This window comes from Coturnix japonica, chromosome 14, assembly GCF_001577835.2.
Source record: "Coturnix japonica isolate 7356 chromosome 14, Coturnix japonica 2.1, whole genome shotgun sequence".
Taxonomy (NCBI): domain Eukaryota; kingdom Metazoa; phylum Chordata; class Aves; order Galliformes; family Phasianidae; genus Coturnix; species Coturnix japonica.
Window position 1 is genome coordinate 11,485,917 of NC_029529.1, and position 20,079 is coordinate 11,505,995.

The 20,079-nt window shown below is 50.2% G+C and overlaps 1 protein-coding gene across 3 annotated transcripts; it reads left to right on the top strand.

The window, feature by feature from the left end:
* The first annotated feature begins 1 nt into the window (after position 1).
* CFAP70 (cilia and flagella associated protein 70) lies at positions 2-20,078 on the top strand. Of its 3 annotated transcripts, none has more exons than XM_032447708.1 (28): positions 2-160; positions 549-660; positions 2,252-2,438; positions 2,784-2,882; positions 3,131-3,210; positions 4,214-4,390; positions 4,703-4,885; positions 5,364-5,455; positions 6,581-6,680; positions 7,617-7,751; positions 9,032-9,199; positions 9,419-9,490; positions 9,993-10,084; positions 11,914-11,974; positions 13,014-13,205; positions 13,807-13,938; positions 14,591-14,716; positions 15,211-15,344; positions 15,422-15,537; positions 15,682-15,834; positions 16,664-16,714; positions 17,055-17,125; positions 17,231-17,383; positions 18,109-18,270; positions 18,670-18,759; positions 19,485-19,586; positions 19,739-19,786; positions 19,966-20,078. In XM_032447708.1, exons 2-28 carry the CDS (start codon positions 553-555, stop codon positions 20,044-20,046), a joined length of 3,165 nt encoding a protein of 1,054 aa, XP_032303599.1. In that variant the 5' UTR covers positions 2-160; positions 549-552; the 3' UTR covers positions 20,047-20,078. The 3 variants fall into 3 exon arrangements, with proteins under 3 accessions (XP_032303599.1, XP_015732656.2, XP_032303600.1); XM_015877170.2 differs by having other exon boundaries at positions 9,032-9,169; XM_032447709.1 differs by lacking the exon at positions 16,664-16,714.
* The last annotated feature ends 1 nt before the right edge of the window (position 20,079 follows it).

Genomic DNA, 20,079 nt, shown 5'->3' on the forward strand with positions numbered 1-20,079 from the left:
CCGTGGTTGCGGGAAGCCAGGCTCGACACCGCCCGCCCCCTGAGGCAGTTGAGGCCGCGGGTTCGCGTCCCGCCGCCGCCCAGTTCGGCTCCCGGTGCTCACGTCGGTTCTTCGCCCGCTCCGCACCCCCGGGGCTCCTCCCGGCTCCTCGGGCTCTGCGGTAAGGGTGCTGGGTGTGGGGAGCTGCAGGCAGCCCGCACTGAGGCCTTAGGAAGGGTTGTGTTGCCCTTGGCCCTGCCACGGCCCACCTGTGGGCTGTAGGCCTGGGGCCTACATGAGTGATTCCTGGGTCACTTCTACATGGAGTTCCTCCTCCTCCTCCTCCTCTCCCTCCTCCTCCTCCTCCTCCTCCTCCTTCTCCTCCTTCTCCTTCTCCTCCTGTAACACTCAGCCCTCCTGAAGCCACCTTTTTGCAGTGTTGACAGCCCCAGATAACGCTGCAAACTCGTTGTGATCCTTTGGGAACGGTCCCCTCTGAAGGGTGGGTGAACCTTCTTGATCTGCATGGAAGGAGAAATCCTATGTTTGTCTCATTCTTTATCCCATAGAGCCATGGAGGTCCCCAAGGAGTCCAGTCCTCATGATACATCTGCTCACAGCGAGTCGCAGCCGTTACAGAGCAACGTGGTACAGATCACCGTGGTGAAGGGCCAGGACCTGGTAAAGCTCTTGTGGATGTGTCCCAGCTGGTTTAGTCAATGGGAGCTGAGAAGGACCTGGGGGTCCTGGTGGATTCAAAGTGTAATGTGAGCAAGCAGGGTGCTCTTGTAGCTTGGAAAGCAAATGGTGTTCTGGGCTTGGTCAGAAGAGGGGTGGCCAGCAGGGACATGGAGGTGGTTGTCCCTCTCTGCTCTACTCTTGTGAGGCCCCATCTGGAGTACTGCAAGCAGGTTTGGGGCCCTCAGTGCAAGAGAGACATGGAGCTGCTGGAGAGGGTCCAGAGGAGGCCACAAAAATATCAGAGGGCTGGAGTACCCCCCCTACAAAGACAGGCCAAGGGAGCTGGGCTTGTTCAGCATGGAGAAAAGAAGGCTGCAGGGTGACCTCAGTGCAGCCTGCCAGTATCTAAAGGGAGCCTCCAAACAGGAGGGGAGCCAACTCTTCGAAAGGATAGATAACAGCAGGACAAGGGAAAAGGTTTTAAGTTGAAGGAGGGAAGATTTAGGTTGGATATCAGGGGGAAGTTGTTTATTCTGAGAGTGGTGAGGTGCTGGAACAGTTGCCCAGAGAGATTGTGGATGCCCCGGCTATGGCTAAAGGGGAGAGGCTTCCAAATGTACAATAATAACAATAATATGGAAAAGGTCCAACTGTGTGAAACACAGAATCTGTTTAATTAGAGTTGTAGAGAAGAATGAGAGGAGAATAAGATAATTAATGGGAAAGGTTAATTGGATTCTTCTGTTTAGCCTTTCACATAATGCATGCTCATGGAGCCAGTAAGCACGATGGGAAATTAAAATCAAGTGAATGAAGTCTCTTTTTGTGCAAAAGCCAATATGGAACTAATTAACCCAGTGACATGGAGAGCAGGAGCTCAGGGCCCGGAATGGTCCCTGCATGCAGTGGGGGGGTGGTCAGTCTTCTCTGAATGGAAAAGGGAACTGTGTTTATCCTGAGGGGAGCTCCTCCTGTAGCCGATGTCTCATCACATCCTCACCCTGAAGTGGATGTGCCCGCAGGTCAGGGCTGCCTGGGTGTGTGGCTGCAAGGTGCTGTGCTGTCACCATGCCTGTTCACCCGTGTTTGTGGCCTTTTGTGGAGATGTGTTATAACTTTGACCTCTTTGTCTCTGTGTAAAGCTGGCCTAGCAGCACGTTCCAGAGCTCCCCAAAGAGCTTGCTGGAGCCCTGGCTTGATTTCAGGGCTTGCTGCAGCTATGTGATACACACGAGTGTCCTGTGAGCTCAGCCATGCAGCTCAGAGACAACCTTCTTAGAACACAACAAAAATCCCAGCTTTCTTGGAAGTGCTGTATCAATGGGATATTTTTGGATATGCTTTAGATATGGCTTTCATCCCCTTTTTAATCCCTGAGGCATCACAGCGTGGCGGACCAGGAAATGTCCTTCCTAAAGACAGGTCTCAGCACAGCTGTGCTCTGTGCCTCTTCCCCATTCTTGCAGTGGAACAGCCAGAAGGTTTCACCAATGTGCTCTGTCCAGGTTGGAGAGCTAAAGCCCCCTCCTGGAGGTGTCTTTGTTTTATTGCAAACCATCTGCTTAGTCTGTTATCTGTCTGTGTTTCACAGAAAAGTCTCAAAAGTGACACCTCAATGACGATGGTTCATGTGGAGTTCAATGGGGTGATCCTGGGAGACTCCTCCAAGACTGAAGTCACACCAAATGGGGTGGCAAACTATAACTTCACGGCCAGCTTTGAATACAGCCCCGATGGGCCCAACTCTTGGGTCGACATTGCACAAAAACCTGCACTCTGTAAGTACCTGATGCAGAGTGTCACTCCTTGGAGGGGTGGAGGTGGTGCTGTCAGCTGCTGCACTCTGCCTTCTTGCTGAAGGAGTCACATGTTCAAGAATAGCACTTAAGCAGCAGCAGTGGGGGAATCTCAGCCCTTCTGTTCTCCTCTGTGCCAGCTGGAAGAATCCCCTTTCATGTTGGCTTGGCCCTTTGGCTTCACTGTTCTTGTCAGCCATGTGAGGTGATACAGGAGCATGTGCTGGAGCTGACGCAGACCCTTTGCAGCCCCTGCCAGAGCTTGCTGCTCCAAACTTCTCTGAAGCTGAGAAACACTGCCAGCTCCTGTCTTATTTTTCTCTATAGTGACAGTGATAGAAGTGTTGCAAAAGGACAAGAAACAGAAGGAGGAGAAGACCGTGCCACTTGGCCAAGCTGTGTTGGACCTTCTACCTCTGCTGCAAGGTACAACATGGACTTCCACAGCCACTTCCTGTTCCCTGGTATTAGTGATCTTTGCTCATGGACTCCTCATCGTAAATAACCTCCTCCTGATGAAAATGGACTTCTTAGTCTTTAGAAAGCTGGGGCCAAAGGGGAGAGGGGATGGCAGCAGCAGTTCAGCTTTAGGAGTTGTAGCAGCACAACTTAAAGGCTGAAGTTTTCTGCAGAGGGTTGCACTGTAAGCTTTCCTCCTTGCTGGTTCTTCTCAGGACAGTGCTCGTTTACAGTCTTGGCTCCTTTGTATGCAGTGTCTACATCTCCATCAGAAAGCCTTCACCTGGAGGCCAAGGTATGTGGAATTTGGAACTGTTCCTTCGCTCATTCGGCTCTCTGCTGCTTTTTAATGGGGCAGACGAGCATTACTCAGCCACCTAGCTCGTCACAGATATATTACAGCCCTATATATTAAAAGCTTGGAGGCTTTTCGTACTCCCATTGACGTCTGTTCCAAGGTGCTTATGATAGGTGAGGTCGTGCTAGGAAATGCTAATGAGTGCAGCTACCAAATTGCCTTGGGAAAAAATATTCAAGATAGAAATCGTAGTGAAAAATCAGAAAAAGGGAAAGGCAGGATTACCTGCCCAACTTCATTAGTCTTCCTTTCTATGAATAAAATGTCTCACAGTCTATTATTGCACAACCTCCGACTGCCTTTCCTGCAAGGCCCTCATACATTCAGCAGATTGAAAAGTACCCAGTGAATAAAACAGGGTATGAAGTAAGAGACTGGAAAAATGTCTAACTTTGCTCCTGAGTCTTCGTCTGCTTAGCACCGTGAGTGAAGAAGGTGGATAGGTATTGCATTCACACTCCTGTATTTAAATGATATAATAAGCAAGGCATGGGGCCACCCATGAGGGAGGAAAGATGATAAATGCTGAACAGCTGGCTTTTCATTGTGCAGCACCCATCCAGGGTCGGGCAGGTAGCTAATGACTGTACACAGTACATGGAGATAGGACAGAGCTGTAAGTGCAACTGTAGCTTTCACATGCTCTGAATCACAAGCATTGTTTTCTATCCCTGGTGTTCTTTTTCCTGTCAGAGATCCTGACTATATGTGTGCTGTGCCTTCTGTAGGCTCTGAGGCAAATGTGCCAATATCACAATTTGGACATAGGAAAGATTGACCATGAAATTCCTTTCTTGTGCCTGTTTCCTTTAACATCTGAAGTGAGGAATAAGATAACGTTCTATGTTCTAGCCTTGGGTTTCTGCTTGCTTCTCCCACAAGAGCAGAGAATTCTAACTGTCCAGTTATTAGCTGTTTTTTAAATCATTTTCCCCTGCAGTGTTCTCTTGAAGTGTCTGTGTGCACCAAAAAGCCCCTCCTTTCTGCAAGTCAGCTTTCAGATGGGAGCTTCATGAGTGTCACGCTGGAGGCAGCTTATTCTGTCCCCGAAGCATTTGTTCCCACTGAACCACCGCAAAACTACATGGCTTGCTTGCAAGTACCAGCAGTTGGGAAGGTGAGTTTGGGTCCTGGCACAGCGAGGTGGGTCCCCCATCATGGAACAAGTGAGCAGACCCGTGGGGCTACAGCCCTGGTGTTTCTTTAACATGGATAAAGAACTGCATGGCAAAATTTGGGTTGAAACTGGCAGGTTTTTTTCCATGCCGTGATTTTTTTTCTCCCTTCTTTGTATGCATGTGGTGGAGTGTGTTCTTCAAGCCAGGCCCCTGCACTGCTTCCATGCTTTGTTAAGCACAGCTCGGAGCAGCTGACACTTGCTCTTGCTCATGTTGGAGGCAGAAGTCCTTTCATTCTTGTGTCTCTTTAGAAAGAAGTCCCTTTGCTCTTCATGAATGGCATCCTGAAGCTTCATGGTGACAAAGAACCATTACCCCGACCTAAAAAATGGTCTCTTGCTAATGTCACGGCCCCTGGTGCTCTGAACATACCCAACTCCTTCATTCTTGGTGGTCCCTATGAGGATGAGGATGGAGAGCTCAACAAGGCAGAGGTGAGGAAGGGCTGACAGTGTTCTGGATGGAAGAGAACCATCAGGCCTCCCTGAAGGCACTGATGAAGACACTGAGAGACTCATTTCAGGAGGGTTGGGGGGAAGGTGGGTGGTCAGCTCTGTGTGCAGTGTCTGGGAGTGGAGATGGTTCTGCAAGCCAGCAGGGCAGGCATGCTGGCTTACCACAGGCATGCTAACACTCTGCAGGAGGGCTCCCAGGAGTGCATGTGGCAAGTCTAGTCGTCACTCCTGAGCTGCTGGGCTGAGGCTTTGTATTGCCTCTTTGTGAGCCAAGCTCCTAGTACTGTGGCTGCTCACTTACTCTGCTGGGGTATCCCATGTTGGGTGAGTGGGACACCTCTCTGAGTCATGTTCTATCCCAGGGAACATTTTAGGGAGGTGATTTGGGGGTGATGCAGGCTGTGGGACTTGCTCTCCTGGCAATACACTCCTCCTGACCATATATTACATCTCTCAGGACAGGGAGTTTAGGATCCAGGCAGAAAGCACAAAGAGAATCGTGTGGGACACGGAACGACGCTGTTACCTTGATCCTGCTGCAGTACTCATGTAAGGGGCACAAGAACCTCCCAGCACTGAGTGATGAGAGAAACTGCTTGAGAATGCACTTAATTGACCTGTCTTGGGTGGTGAGAAGCAATGCACAAACTTTCTTAGACCTCTTATGTGGCCGTACATCTCCTATGCTGTCTGTATGTCTTGGGCATCACTGAGAAAATGAAGAACTTCCTTGGGTCTTGTATGCTGTCTGCTGGCTGAAGGTGCTAGTGTTAGCAAGAGAGCACTTTAACTGCATTTAATTGCTGGCAGCAACTTAGCTCTGCATCGGTGGGAGAAGATGAATTGGCTGTATTTGCTGTCTTCAGGCTGTAAATGCTCTCTTTTGCTGCCAGCAGTTGGAGCTGGTTACTGTTCCTTCTGCAGTGCAAACACTTAATGACGGCTGTGTTCCCTCCCATGACCTCTTCACCACTGTCACCTGAAGGCTTGAAGGAAGGGGGGGGGGGCAGCCATGGTGAACCCACACAGCTTTCCTCTTAGCTGCTAATTGAGTTTGGTTGAATTCCCAGTATATTAAAATCCTTTTGCTCTACATGGGCACTCTTCCACTTGCTTTTTTATTGGATAAACAGAACTTTTAATAGCTCCAGAAATGTTCAAGATCAGGATAGGCATCGCACTTCTCGTTGACTCTTGCAACGTTCTTGGCCTCAGCTTCACCACGGCTGTGTGCTTCACAGCCAAGGAATTTCTCATGTGGAAATATTCCTTTCTATCTGCTGGAGTTTTGTTCCCCTTCCCACCACATACATACATACATACTCCTCAGCCTGGGATCCGCTTTGGATTTATACCAACATTAATCATATTTCGTTTTCTTCTTTTTTTTTGCTTCAATTCTGATGTAAACAGGAGAGAGAAACCGTATGTGTGTTGCTCTTGCAATCCTTTTATAGCTGGTGGTGCCATAAATGTATGTAGTGGTGGATGGAATGGAACATGTCCCAAAAGCTCTTGTTTCAATGGTGCAAGGCTGGTTGCTGTGCCATGGGAGTGGGGTGGTGTAAAGCCAGGTGGAGGGATATGAGGCCACTGGGACAGAAGGGAGGGCAGCGTGGCTAACTGGGGAGATCCTGAGCTCTGCAAGTTCTCAATGCCTTCCTCTGTATTCAGCCTGAAGAAGCGAATCGCAGAGTGCCAGTACTGGCCAGTGGAGGTCTGCAGGATGCCATTGACCCCATCCAGCAAAGGGAAAACCAGCAAAGCTGACAAGGTAAAAGTGGGGAGGGACATGTTGCCATGGCTTGTGGAGCAGCATTTTGTCATTGAGCACTTTTTTCCACGCCTTTGTTACACCAAAACCAGCAGTGAACCAGCCAAAGCAAGTCAGAGGGCTGGAGGCTTTGTGAAGGGTTTAATCAGCCTCATAGAGCTGCTAAATAAACAAAGGAGGGTGAGATTTTGTTTCCTAAAAGCTTCCAGGCGTGTAGCTTGGTGGAAAAGGGCAGGGAGGGGGCACTTCTGGAGAAGTGAAGTAATTCATGAAGCTTATCTTCAGCCAATGTTGTTTTGGTTTTGTTTTCTTGCACATGAAGAAATTCATGCCTGCTTTCTGTGGGTGTAAATAAGCTTTGCTTTCGCACCTCAACTTAAGTGACATAGCAGAGAAAGAGCTCCTTTGCTAATGGTTCTGCTCCCGACAGCTGGTTCTGTGACAGTCTCTAATATGTTCCAGGGCAAAGTTGGTCTAAATCTCATTTGTCGCCCAGTGGTGCCAGGATTGTGACTGAGATACTTCACCTTACCCTGACTGGTCTTCTGCTGGCCTAGGCACTCAGGCTTCTGTAGCTGCTTGACTTGTGTCAAACCTGAGATGCTCACAGCTCCGATAGGGTCATTTGGATTCCTAACCAGGTGGCTAGTAATTTGGCAGCCGGATCAGGATAAGACTGTACTGAGGAGTGGCACAGTGTGGGCATTGGGGAGAACGGCTGCCCTGCTGGGGTTGGAATAAAATTGATATTCTACATATCGAATGACTCCAGTGTTTTTGTCTGGATTGCCGTGGCTGTGTGCCAGTGACAGAGCCCCTGGCTTGTCAGGTGCTTCGCTTTGCTGCGTGGCCTTTTCTTAATGGGATCGGTGACCTTGTTTCCTTAAGAGAATAACAGTCTGTTCGGTATCTCAGTGCCTTGATCTGTGTTTCCAGGGAGATGAGGACAAGCAGATTTTCTTCCATGGTGTGGCATATGTCAACATGATGCCTTTGCTGTGTCCTGGCGTGAAGCGGATCCGAGGTGCTTTTCGTGTCTTTGCCTACCAGGACAGCGAGGTGCTCGAGAAGGTGAGAGCTGGTGGAACAGCCAGGCTCTGTGCCACCTCTGCAGCTGCTTGTGCAGGGTGGGTGCAGGCAGGGTGAGCAGTGTGGTGTTTGGGAGCAGGAAGAATGGGCAGAACAGTGCTCAAAGGCCAGATCTGAGAGCTCACTGCTCTTCTGGAGCTGGAGAGCAATGATAGGAGCTGCTAAGCGCAGCCTTCTCAAAGGCAGGTGATTGTTGGGTGTGGGTGAGCAGGTTTAGGGGCTGGGGGAGGCTCTGGATCTCAGTGCACTCCCTTCTCTGTCAGCAGCTGAGTAAGTAGAGCTGTGAGATTGCTTCTCACTCCCCACTCAGGAGCGCAGACAAATAAACTGCTTTGCTGGGAAGAGCAAACAGTGGCTCTAAAAGGATAGCGTTACCCCAGGCAACAACCAGAAAAGCTGTCACTGGAGCTCTTTCAGCTGTAGCTCGTGGAGGTTTATTTGTCTTTCTCTTCCCCCCCCTCTCCTTGTTACTAAAAGTGACAGTTACGTCTCCGTTTTCCCACAGTACTCCTGAAACAGACCTGAGCTTGTTTCAGGAGGGCAGATGCACAGCTTGCTTTCACTGCCCACGTTCCCTTAGTGCTGCAGCCCATGCTGTGGGAGCTGGGGGAACTACAGCCCATCTCAGTGCCTACCTGCTGCTGCTGGGGGAAAAAGCAGGACATACCACATGGCTGAGTCCTTGCTGACCCAACTCCTTTAGTGCTGACAGCTGGGAGCCCTGCCTTGGTGCTCACACAGTGTGTAAACAGGCAGAGTGAAAAACCTGGTCCCAGCAAGTCGCAGGTGTGTCAGGGGAAACTGCTCTGCTTGGGAAAGAGGGCTGGGAGCTGAGTCACCCCAGGGCAGGCAGCAGCACCTAAAACACAATGCAGGGTGCAGCTGGGGAGGGCAGCCACTGCTTCTAGCAGTTCACATCACCAGGCAAGTCCATGCCTGTGAGGCACATCAAGAATTGTGTTCGTGCAAGAACCCAGGGACAGTGCCCAGGTGAAACTGCAGCCTTTGAGCAAGGAGGCTCCAGTGAGGCTTTCTCAGGCAGCTCTTTTCTCAGCAGTCAGACCTGAGGTTGTACAGCTGTGTGGTATCAGAGCTGGCCTTGAGCACAGCAGCTAACTGCCTGTGGGGAAAGGATGAGGTTGCAGAGCTGCTTAATGTATTTAGACTCTGTGTTCTGTGATGCGAAAGGTTAAGGTAAAGGAATGCCTTGTCCTTCAGTTTCCTCACTTTTGTCTTTTCTTTCCACCCTCTACCCCCTTCAGACTAAAAGACAGCAGAGTGTTCTGCGGGATCTCCGTCCTCAGATCAGTCTGATTAAAGAAGGATCAGGGACCCCAGGAACCAATTCATCTCTTTCCAGAGCTGTTCCCAGCAAGGCCCAGAAGGAAGATAAGGAGAAGGTAACCAGAGAACATGAATTAAGCAGAAGGGTGAGGTCTAGAGACGCATATTGCAGCACACTTGGACCTTTTCTACATCAGAGGTAGTCAGAATCAGGGATGGATGCTGCATTGCTTTAGCCAGCTGAGGGATGCTTATCACCTTGAAATTCTAGTAAATGCTATCTGAACAAATGTATCACATCCTCACTTGATGAGGGCGTGAGTTTTGGATCTGAAATCGAGATGTCTTTTCCTGCTTTCCAACAGATGTCCAACTTAACAAAAACGCAGTTGTCAGATCTTGCTGAAGATGCTGCATCTCTCAATCCTGAAGGAAAGGTAATTTTGTATCTCCAAAGAGAAGAAAAGACTTCTAGACCATGGCTGTATCAGCGTCTCACACCTTTCACCTAATGAAGTTATTTAAGAGTGAGCTGGAGACAAGGGATGTTTTACGCAGATGCTGTCCTGGAGTTCTTCCAGTGACGTTCAGCTGGAGGAAAGTCTAACATTGGGCTAGAAGGTCTCTATAAATAATTAGGCATTATTTAGAAGAGTTTCTTCCTTTTTGTGACTTCTCTCTCAAAATAATGCAGAATGCATATTCAATCCTCCAAGCAAAATGATTGGCTGGGTGGTTGCTGTTTTTTTTTTCCTAGACTGACTTCTCAAGGTGAATTTTTCTACTGTAAATCATTTCGTGTGCAAGTTCTAAAGCAAGCAGGATCTCTGCGGTTTAAAGAGGATTTGCTGAAGATCTGTAGCTGAATGTTCAGTTTTTCATCTGTCAGTAATGTCTTGAGGCAGCACAACACTGAGAGAGCAATGTTTATCTTCACAGCAATATGTTGAAGCAGGAACATTCCTGATGATGGAGATAAAGCTGGACAAGGCTTTGGTACCCAAACGACAGCAAGAGGAGCTCACCAAAAGGTGTGTAAAGACATGCTATAACTCTGGAGCTGACAGCTCAATGCTGCAGGGCACAGACCAGGCTGTATAGGGAACCTACCCATTGCTGCAAGCAGCAGCTGAAGGCTTCATCCAACACCCACTGAAATCAGGAGGACAGATCCATCAGGCTGCTTCAGCAGTGCCATTGCCTGGCTTTGGGAAACAGTTGCATTCATCTGAGCTGGCATCTCTGCACAACAGTATCTGTGTTCCCGTCCAGGCTTTGTTTCCCATTAATCCCCCCCTGCTTGCCTCTTGCACGTGATGTTCAGCTGCTTGGTCAGGGCTGGCCACCAGTGGACTGCTGTAGGTAGCACTGCTCTAACTTCACAATAGCATTCTGTTGCTCTTCTGAAGCTTTCTCACACCTTTCTTCCTGTTCCTGGGCTCTGCTTTTCTTACAGTTCTGCTGTAGAGCTGAACTCTCATCTCTGAGGCTTCGAGGCTTTCCCTGTGTGTTTAATTTAAGGCGGTTGCTTCCTGTCGATGGAGCAGTAGCCCTGCTGTGGTGCTACCTGCAGAAGACCTAACATGTGTAATTAATTGGATAAAAAAAAGAGAAAATACAGCAAATGCATAAACCACATCATGCACGGGCCAGAAACATGAGGAGAAACCACACAGCAGCAGCCATTCTTTCAACAGGAAATATGTGCATTGTCTTTTGTTCTGCCTGCTGTCTTCCAGGAAAACAGGTTTGGGGAAAGCGAGGCTCCCTTACAGTAGACTTTCCCCTGAGCCTTTTTATTTGCTTCCTACACTACTGCAGCTTACAGAAATTCACTGTAATTCCTCTTTGCTCACCTGCCTTGTGCAGCTGTGGATGGGAAGCCTGGAAAATCAGATCTGAGTGGCATAGAAAGTCCTTTCTTGGGGGGCTTCAGCTGATGACACATACACGTGTCCTGGCACACGTGTTCAGCAATGATGCTTTTTGTTGTTGTTTTTATTTCCTGGAAGGTAGCTTGAATGCAGAGCTCGTTAGCAAAGCACAACTCCCTTTCTTGGTCTGCATCCAACATTTCCTGTCAGCCTCCGCTCTTACTTTGCTCGAGTTGCTGCTGTGCTCGGTTTGCTTTGGAAGTGAAGCAGTTTGGTTCTCGTTTGTGCCACTAGCAGAGGTAACACGGCAGTGATGGGAGCTCTTCTGAAGTGGGACTGTGAGTGTGGGCGCTGCACTGTTCAGGCTCAGTGGCTTCTCAAGGAGTGATGCCAGATCTCTGCAGGGAGGCACTGCAGAACAAGAGGACCAGACAGCACAGCAGGGTGTGCAAAAGAAGGAAAAGGACACGTTGCTGCTTAAGATCACTGTGCTTTCCATAGACCTGGCATCTTCCCTGGTGCCTACAGCAGCCTCATGCAGAGTTAGATGACTGTATTCGTGTCCTGTGGGGATACGTCCTGTGTGGGATGAGTGACCAGCAGGAGCAGCAGCTTTCTGAAGGGTATTTTGGAGCCTCATGTTGAGGCTCATGGGCAAAAGCAGCTGATGGGGATGACAGGGGGACAGGAGCAGAGGCTGTGGCATCACTGTTTGTGTGGGCGAGGTGAGTGAGAGGAGAGCTGCATCTCATCACTGAAACCTTTCAGATCTCTGAGTATACAGAGACCTGAACCTGGATAAGTCAGCTGCCCAGAGGCTGATTGAGCTGGCAGATCAGCTACAGGATTTAGGTTTGGTGTGGGGGAAGCAGTTTGCTTTGCTGATTGTGTTAGGAGCCAACACAAGGATGTGACACCTTTTTAGGTGGGCAGGATTGTGTTCTAAGGACTGAAGGTGCTGATCCCTTCTGTCTTCACATTGACAGGGTCAAGGAGATGATTCCACCTCGCCCTCTGCTGCCTCCCCGGCCTGGAGGAGCCAAGAAGGTACGTGCAGGAGCCTATGGCCCCATCAGCACCCTGCTGCCTTGTCCTATCCTCATCCCTCTCCCTTGAGAGATTTCCATCTCCAGTCTGAGCCCTGCAGCAACACACAAATGAGGTTTGCAGAGGGAGCATACAGAAAACTTTGGGATGTGTTATCTTTGTAGTATGATGCCTTGGGAAATCATTTCTGGGCTGTTATTTGTATTTGCAGCCCTTAAAAAGGGAGAGATCTAGAAAAGACAGAGAAGAAAGCAGCAGTGTGGGGGTGTTTGGAAGTGAATGGAGAGAGGTACCGGAGCTGTTTGCCTCCGGGCAGTCCCAACATTGTCTTGTCTCAGCCTATTCTGTGTACTTCTTAATGCCCAGACAAATATGAACAGACTCAGCACCAACACCACTTGGGTCACCCAGAATCTTTTTTTTAGGACTTTTGCATGTTCAATTTCCTGACCCCAGAAAATGATCAGAGAACACTGGCTGGTTTTCTGTAGGTACGGAACAGCCATTGAAGGAACGTGTCCTCAGATGGCCCCTGGCTGATGGGAAATTCAAAGCAACAGTGGGGGACGAAGCAATGACCCCAGTGCTGCTGCAGAATTGATTTGTGCTGGACTGTCTGGAGGGCACAAAGTGATGCATTTTGATTATTGCCATGCATGGAAGCTTCTACCTGCTGAGATTATGGGTACTTCTGAGGGGGGTCTGGCCTGTGGCTTCAAAGGGCTCTCAGCAAGTGAGATACAGTGTATTTGCAGCCAGTTCTGCTGCTACAGAAGAGACAACCAGTGGACTCTGAGTGAAAAATGTAGCAGGAACAATAACTAATGATGAAGGAGCACTTCTGTATTTACGTGTAGGTATTTTTGCAGCCTTGAGGCATGGATGGGAAAGGCTGTGTGACACTAATTGCAACTTGAGTCAGGTGGAGCTAATGGGAGGTGTGGGCTCTGGCAAATAAAAGACGTTTCAAGGTTGATGGCATGAAGTGACTTTTGAAATCTGATCACTTATTTACTTCTTGATGTTTCCTATTTCTTAGGCCGTAGAAGATTATCACAACCACGTCGCAAACATTGCAGTTGCCATCCTAAGTGAATACCACGAGCTGTTTGGAAAGCAGCCACCAAACCAAGGAGCAACAGACCATCAAACCCTGGAGGAACAGAGGCGTCAGCTCAACTTTGAGCTCAATAGCTCTGGGAAATATTTTGCTTTTAAGGAACAGCTGAAGGCAGGGATCCTTTGTGCTGTTTCACTTCCCTGCTTGTTTTATCCTGGCAGTTTCTCAGTGAGGAACTGCTGCTCCGCAGTGATAACTTAGCATGATGTGTTGCTACAGAATCCCTTCCTGTCACCCGAGGCTGTTGCAGAGATGGGGAAGGGCAGTTTGTTTCCTGACAGAGCAGGCTGTTTTGGGCATGCACCGGGAGAACTTTTCCTGTTATCAGGGGAAGGCTGCAAGGCTGATCACATCCATTTGTCCCACATTGTATCCTGATGAAGGCAAAGTGCTCACAGCCTTCCTAAGGGAGAAGGGGTTTCTCCACATGTCCCTTAAAGGGGCACCTGCATGTCAGGGAAAGCAAGGGCAGAAAGGTGGGAAAGGAATTTGTCCCTGCTTGTTTTGTTTCGCTTTTTACCTTTCTTAAGTGCTGGGCTGGATTTCATCCTTAGGATGGAGCTTCAGACAGTTGGAGTTAGACTCCATGATCTTTGTGGATTCCTTCCAATTCAGGATATTCTCTATGACAATCCATGTTATGGCTCTGTATTGTTATGATTATGCAGCTTTCAGGGGACCTGCCATGTTCAATTGTTACATGTCTCCACAGTATGCTGTAGTGAAGATTGTGAGGGAAAAATACCTGAGGACCACAGCATTTGAGACCCAGGAGCAGTTCCAAGCATTTCTCAGTGAGCTGTATGTGTACCTGGTGGATCAGATGCACGTTGCCCTGAACCAGGTAGGGAGAAACACTGGCTGGGATGGGTAATTTGGGACATAGCTTCACTGTGAATCCAGTGCAAGACACCACTTCTAGCGAAGGTACTTTTGCCTTCAAGACACCTGCAGGTTTGTGCTTCCATTTGCTGCAGTTATCACATATGGGCCCTGAACCACATGCAGAGGCAGGATCTGGTGCACGCATATCCCACTGCTGTGAAATCCAGACAGTGAAACCTGTGAAATACAGCTGGTAACAGCTGCTGTAGGTGGCTCATGGTGAGGGTGGCTGGGTCTCTGCCATCTGCCACCCCCCACACCCAAGGCAGAGCATGGATCTCCCAGTGTGTGCTGAGGTCACTAGTGCCACCTCAAAGGAAGCAGAAATTGGTCTTGATCTGAGGGATACTTTAATTTGCCACAACTGCAGATGATGGGTGTTACCCCTCCTGTTTGTGGTAGAAGTGCCTGGGGATGGTTATGGCTTCACAGGACTGCAAGGCTGTGCTCCCATCAACTGGAGGCTGGAATGGCTTTTCAACTCATCCAGCCCTAGCTGTGCCATGCTGTGCTCCATGCAGTGTTGGCTGGGAGCTGCTGCTGTCATGGGAAGTGTTCATACCCTCCTTCTTATCCCTGGCTATGGCCAACCCTGTCTCACTTCTTACCAGCTAATGTATGAAGAAACTGCTTCCCCTGTCCCTCGAATCCATGTGACTAATGAGCAGCTCTGGCTCTTTGCTCGTGAAGCTGAAATCAACAAGGACTACAAGCTGGCATCACTCTACCACCAGCAGGTAAAGGAGCCCCTGTCCCTCCCTGTCCCCATCCTGTGTCTGGGCTGGCAGCCAACACACCATTACGGCGGAGGTGAACATGAGCAGGATACTCACTCTGAATGTGTGAGGGATTTCCTAGGGAGATGCTGCTCCCTGGAGGATGTGAGGCAGCAGCTGGCCATCTCACTGGAGTCTGCAGTTTCAAGGCCAATGGAAATGGGATGAGCCAGTCCAAAAGGCACGCTGGGTCTGCACTGGGGGCACTGGCTTCTCAATCAGGTGGCTAAGAGGAGGCCAGCTTAAGCTGGAGGATACTGATAGGTGAAGGAGGCTTAGAGGAAGCCCAGCATGATCCCAATTAAGTGAAACCCTAGAATGTGATAGACAAGGGCTTAATAGCTGCTAAACTCAGCCAGAGGAAAGCTATGGTTATAGCAGAGCTGTCTTCTCAGTGCACTGTGTGTGCTGAGCTTGATGGCAAGAGCCCTCCAATGTCAATCTCTCGTGTCCAGAGGATAACTAAGGACCACCGCAACATCCAGTACTGGCTGGACTATGGGGCGTTCTGCCTCCTGCTCGAGGACACCCTCAAAGCCCAGGAGTGCTTCCGAGAGGCTCTTTCTCTGGACCCACGTCATGTGAGAAGGTGCTGTGTGCTCCCAGTGGGTGGGAAGGTGATGGGTGTCCTGCATGCTGCTGATGGGGAGCTGCTCCTGTCCGCAGCTTGCTGCTCTGTGGGATTGTGGCAGTCATGCTGCAGCACTATGAAGAGGCAGAGATTTTCTTTGAGGATGCTTGTTGCTTGGAGCCATCCAGTGTCGTAGCCTGGACGCTTTCAGGTACAAAAGCAAAGCCAGACTGTGTGCTGAAGGCATTCCTGTAGAGCCAAGCCTTGTTTCTTCTCCTGCTGTTCCTCCCTGCTGCTGTAATCTGAGGACTAAGGGTTAGATTTCTGCTTATGCTGCTATTTCTGTATTTCATAGGTCTGTTCTATGAGCTGCAGAATAATAATACTCAGGCAGGAATGGCCTTCCGTGAAGCCAAGAAGAGACTCCAACCACAGCAGGCCAGGGAAAGGAGCATCAGTGGCAAAGGGAAAAAAACGAGTGCTACTTCTGTGGGGTCTTCCAGTGAAGGTAATTCCTAGCAAAACCAGGAGGTGCCTTTATAGCACAGTGAGGGGGCTCAGAGCAGAACAGTGAGACCAAAGAGGAGAAATAAGCTGGGTAAAGGACACAGTGGTGGGCTGTGAGCTTGAACACACTATGAATTATGCCAAAGACAGCAGGGCAAGTGAACTGCTTTAAATGCTGAGGTTGAAATACAGGTACACAGCATTTATTTTTCTGGCCCAGCTCATTGCTGCTGATATATAGATGTGTGGTCAGTGACCAGAATGGACCTTCCAAGGCTTGGAAGGGTAGGGCTGCCACTGCGACTGGTGTAATTTAGGGTTGTCCAGGTTTAGCTTTCATGAAAGCTGTTGCTGTGTCTTCCCAATGCAGCTTGGAAAGCGCTGTCTGACCAATTCAAAAGCAACAAAACAGCTGCTTGGAGGCAGTTCTGACCTGAAGGCTTCCTTTGGGGCCTCTGTGAATCCAGCTTCAGCTCAAGCCAGGGCTTTGTGTTCCAAGTCCTGAATATTTGGCAGGGCTGTGGCAAAGATTGACTAGCTTTATTTCTGACACTATCAGCACTCCAAGCAAAGCGCCGCAGGCAGAGAGGCCTCCAGTGTCATATGCCAGAAGAAGGGATATTGCCTCATTTATATCTATTTCATATGGTAATCTTGTATTCAAAACTTGAGAGTCAGGCATTACCTCTTGCAAGCTATTTTCATCCTATTTATGGAAATCTGATGGTTCTTATATATTTTCTTTTCTCCCATTTCTCTGGAGTTCTGCTCCAAATTGGCCAGTTTGCCCTAAACTCTTTTGCTTGCACCTAATGGCTGTCTCATTGCAGAGGGGGTTCCAGATGAGGAAGAGGGTTCAGCATCGGAGACAGACCCAGAAGGTCAGGGAGTGGTAAATTGGTTTTGGGTTGGAGAGCCCAGGGCTGGGAGATGGCTCTATGTAAACAGCAGGGAGGGAAATAACTTGGGAGCAGTGGGCTGAGGCTGTTCTGATGCTAAGGTGAGACATCAAGCCTTGCTCTTTTCCCTTAGCTGGGGAATCTGCAGCAAAGCTCTGCTCTATTGTGGATGGCAAAGAGATGGCAGTGCCTCCCCTGTCATCTTCTGAGCTATACACTGTGTTGCTGGGATTCCTCTGTCCCTGCTAAGGGCTCAGCCCTGCTCTTGTTTCACTTTGGGACTGATGGAGATGCATTTTCTGACAGAGCCATCCCATTTCAGGAGACAGGCAACCTCCCTGTACAATCTTCATGAAGGCAGTGGAATTCCTGATGAAATTCAATGCCATCCAGGTCAGTTCAACACGGAGTGAAGGGAGGGGGAGGAGCAGTGTCCTGCTGGGGATACCCATGTTTTGCCTGCTCCCCCAGCTACACTAGTGTGCCATTCCCTTGCAGTTTGTTCGCATGGCACTTGCCCACGAGCTGCTGATCCAGCAGGAAGGTCCTTCCAGTGCTTATTACCTGGCGCTGGCCCGGACGTGCTTGTTGAAGGGAGAGTTCTCCAAATGTGACGACTGTCTCTGGAACACAATTAGGATTGACTTCCTGGTAATCCTCCGTGTCTGCGGGTGCAGGATGCCATCCCAAAGTAGCAGATGGGCTGAATGCCGCAGCAGTCTCCACCTGTGTTGTTTGTGTGTATGAACCTTGAGTCTGTGCTTCATTGCCACCTGAGCAATTCTAATTGTAATCCGCAGCAGTTTCTCTGGGGGATGACAATTATGGGCTCATTAACCACCCCAGGCTGTGGCTGCAGCGCTGCCCTCGTTACCCAGTGTATCATTTGCTGTCTGTCATCTTCCACACACAGGCAGGCGGCATTTCTGAGCGAGGACTCCTCTCTCTGCATTGTTTGCCTTTCTCTTCCCTTTGAACGTGTAGATCCTGATCCTTTTTCCCTACGCTGTGAGGCAGCCCCTGTTTCATGGGGAACAAGGTCGCTATTCAGCAGAGAGAGAAGGCAGCTTTTCAGTGTTGGGTTGAATGGAAGGTGCAGAGGTTTTAAAGCTGCCATCTCCAAATGCTGCTTGCATACTTGTAGCTGGGAGCCTTGCATGGGCCAGGACACCCTGCAGGGAAGGCTGGAGGGGGCTTCTATTGCTCACATTACGTAGACAGCCTGCTGACTTGATTTTTATTCCATGCATAGAGCCTGTCCTGCTCTCATCAAATACCTGCCAGCTCCCCCCTTCTACTGATCACAGGGGTCCTCCTTTAGGTCTCTCTCCTGCCTGTCTCTGAGCCACATCTCACTCTTGGCTTTTTGTGCACAGAATCCTGATGTCTGGGCTCTGAAGGGTCATCTGTGCTACCTGAGGAGAGACTTCCAGGAGGCAAAGGAGTGCTACGAGCGAACTGTCAGGTTTGTGGAGGATGCTGAAGACATGCATTTTGTCTACCTGCGCCTGGGCTCCATTTACCTGGAAAATAAAGAGGTGAGGAGCCGTGCAGGAGTGGAAATAGGGCATGTTCCACAAAGCAAGTACAAGTAGATGCCAGATCCCAGGTCCAGAACACCATCACCTGTAGCTGAGATGCAGCAGTGCAGCAAAACCTTATGGAGTACTGAAGTCTTTGGAGCATGGAGCAACCTTGCTCCTTAGTCTCAATGTGCTGCTGGGACAGTCTCATCATTGTATTAATGAGGGTGTCTTTTACACTACTGCATTGGTTCCTGGCAGCATAGAGCCACCAGCTTTGGGGGCAGTGGGGAAGCACTCAGCCTCCCAGCTGTGTCTGAGCCACAGTTGGGGTGGGTTGTTGGGCAAAGCCCCGAGGTGAGAGGCTGTATGGAGGGGATGCAGAGAACAATGTGATCGTTTCTCTCCTGGCAGTTTGGCAAAGCAAAGCAGATCTACCTGGAAGCCTGCAAGAGCTCTGCATCCTGTCTCACCTGGCTGGGAGTGGGAATCGCCTGCTATAGGGTAAGTGCTGTTAGGTGTGAGATCCCAAGTTCACATCACCTGGGGCTGTGTCTGGTTCTGCGTGTTTTGCTTTTATTCAGTGCTTAACTGTGAAACCGATGCTCTGGGAAGCTGTCGTGTGCTGTACACTGTCACGGTCACAGGGTGGCACCCTGGGCTGCTTGTATGGGAGGCAGCAAATAGAACCATCAGCCTCAGTACTGAACCAGGGGCAGCATCCCTCCCCTTCTTGTCCCACTGCCAGAGCCCCCGGCCCCAACATCATCTGTGCCTGGGCTCTGCCCTGAGTGCCTGCATAGGGTTTGACTTTATGGGGTGATTATTGGACTGCCAGTTGGATTTGATGATCTTTGATGGGTCCCTTCCAACTCGGATGTTTTCTGATTCTTAACTTTATGCACATCACCACAAAGGATGGAGCAGGTTGTCAGCAATGAGGAATCTCGGTGCTTTCCCTGCCCAGAGGAATCCAGCAGCTCTGAAGGGCTGCCAAGGACACCCAGACACAGCCACCAGCAGCGCAGTGTCTCCCAGGGCTCCACCCTGCGTGCTCCTTCCAAAGGGCTTTGGCTGAGAGAACCAAACAGAGGATCTCAGGCTCCTCTGTTTCCCCTTTGCTATATCTGTAGTGTTTTTTGGCTGTTGGAGCAGGTGCCTGCTCAGTTCTGAAGCCATTCCTGCCCGCTCTTTGCCTTTTCTCACACCTCTCTTCTTTCCCCCTCAAGCTGGAAGAGCTGGTGGAAGCGGAGGATGCTCTCTCGGAAGCCAATGCCCTAAATAACAGCAATGCTCAAGTGTGGGCTTACCTGGCCCTTGTCTGCTTGCAGGTGAGTTGCCCAGCCAGCTCCTCGGGTGACCGTGAACAACACCGTGTGTATCCCAGGGGCACGAATGGCTGGGGGAGCAATGACTGCAGTGCTCTGATGGCACGAGCAGCGCCCTGCCCTGCTGCTCAGCCCTTCCCCGCTGTGTTTTGCAGGGGGGGCGGCAGCTGGAGGCGGAGCAGTGCTACAAATACGCCACAAAGGTGAGTCCTCCCACGCGTGACGTGACCGTGGGCTGTTTCCTTTGCCCCCCCCCCCCCCCCGTGGCTGCTCCCCCTCCCGTGGTTCAAGCCGGTCACTGCTGAGGGCAGAGCGTGGAGGATGGGGGGGGGCCACGGGTGATGTCGACACTCGTGGGATGCCTGACGGCCTGTCCACGCAGCTCGGCTTGGCGGACCCGGCCCTGCTGCAGGAGCTCCACGCCACCCAGCAGCGCCTCGGCTTCGGCGACCCGTCCTTCTGAACCATTATAACCATTACAGTCATTACTGCTGAC

Excerpts from the sequence above, each read along its gene's own strand:
- CFAP70 (XM_032447708.1), top strand. The coding sequence starts at position 553 with ATGGAGGTCCCCAAGGAGTCCAGTCCTCATGATACATCTGCTCACAGC. Across the intron at positions 7,752-9,031 it reads ACAGCGAGGTGCTCGAGAAG|ACTAAAAGACAGCAGAGTGT; the intron begins GTGAGAGCTGGT and ends TACCCCCTTCAG. Across the intron at positions 14,717-15,210 it reads CATCACTCTACCACCAGCAG|AGGATAACTAAGGACCACCG; the intron begins GTAAAGGAGCCC and ends TCTCGTGTCCAG.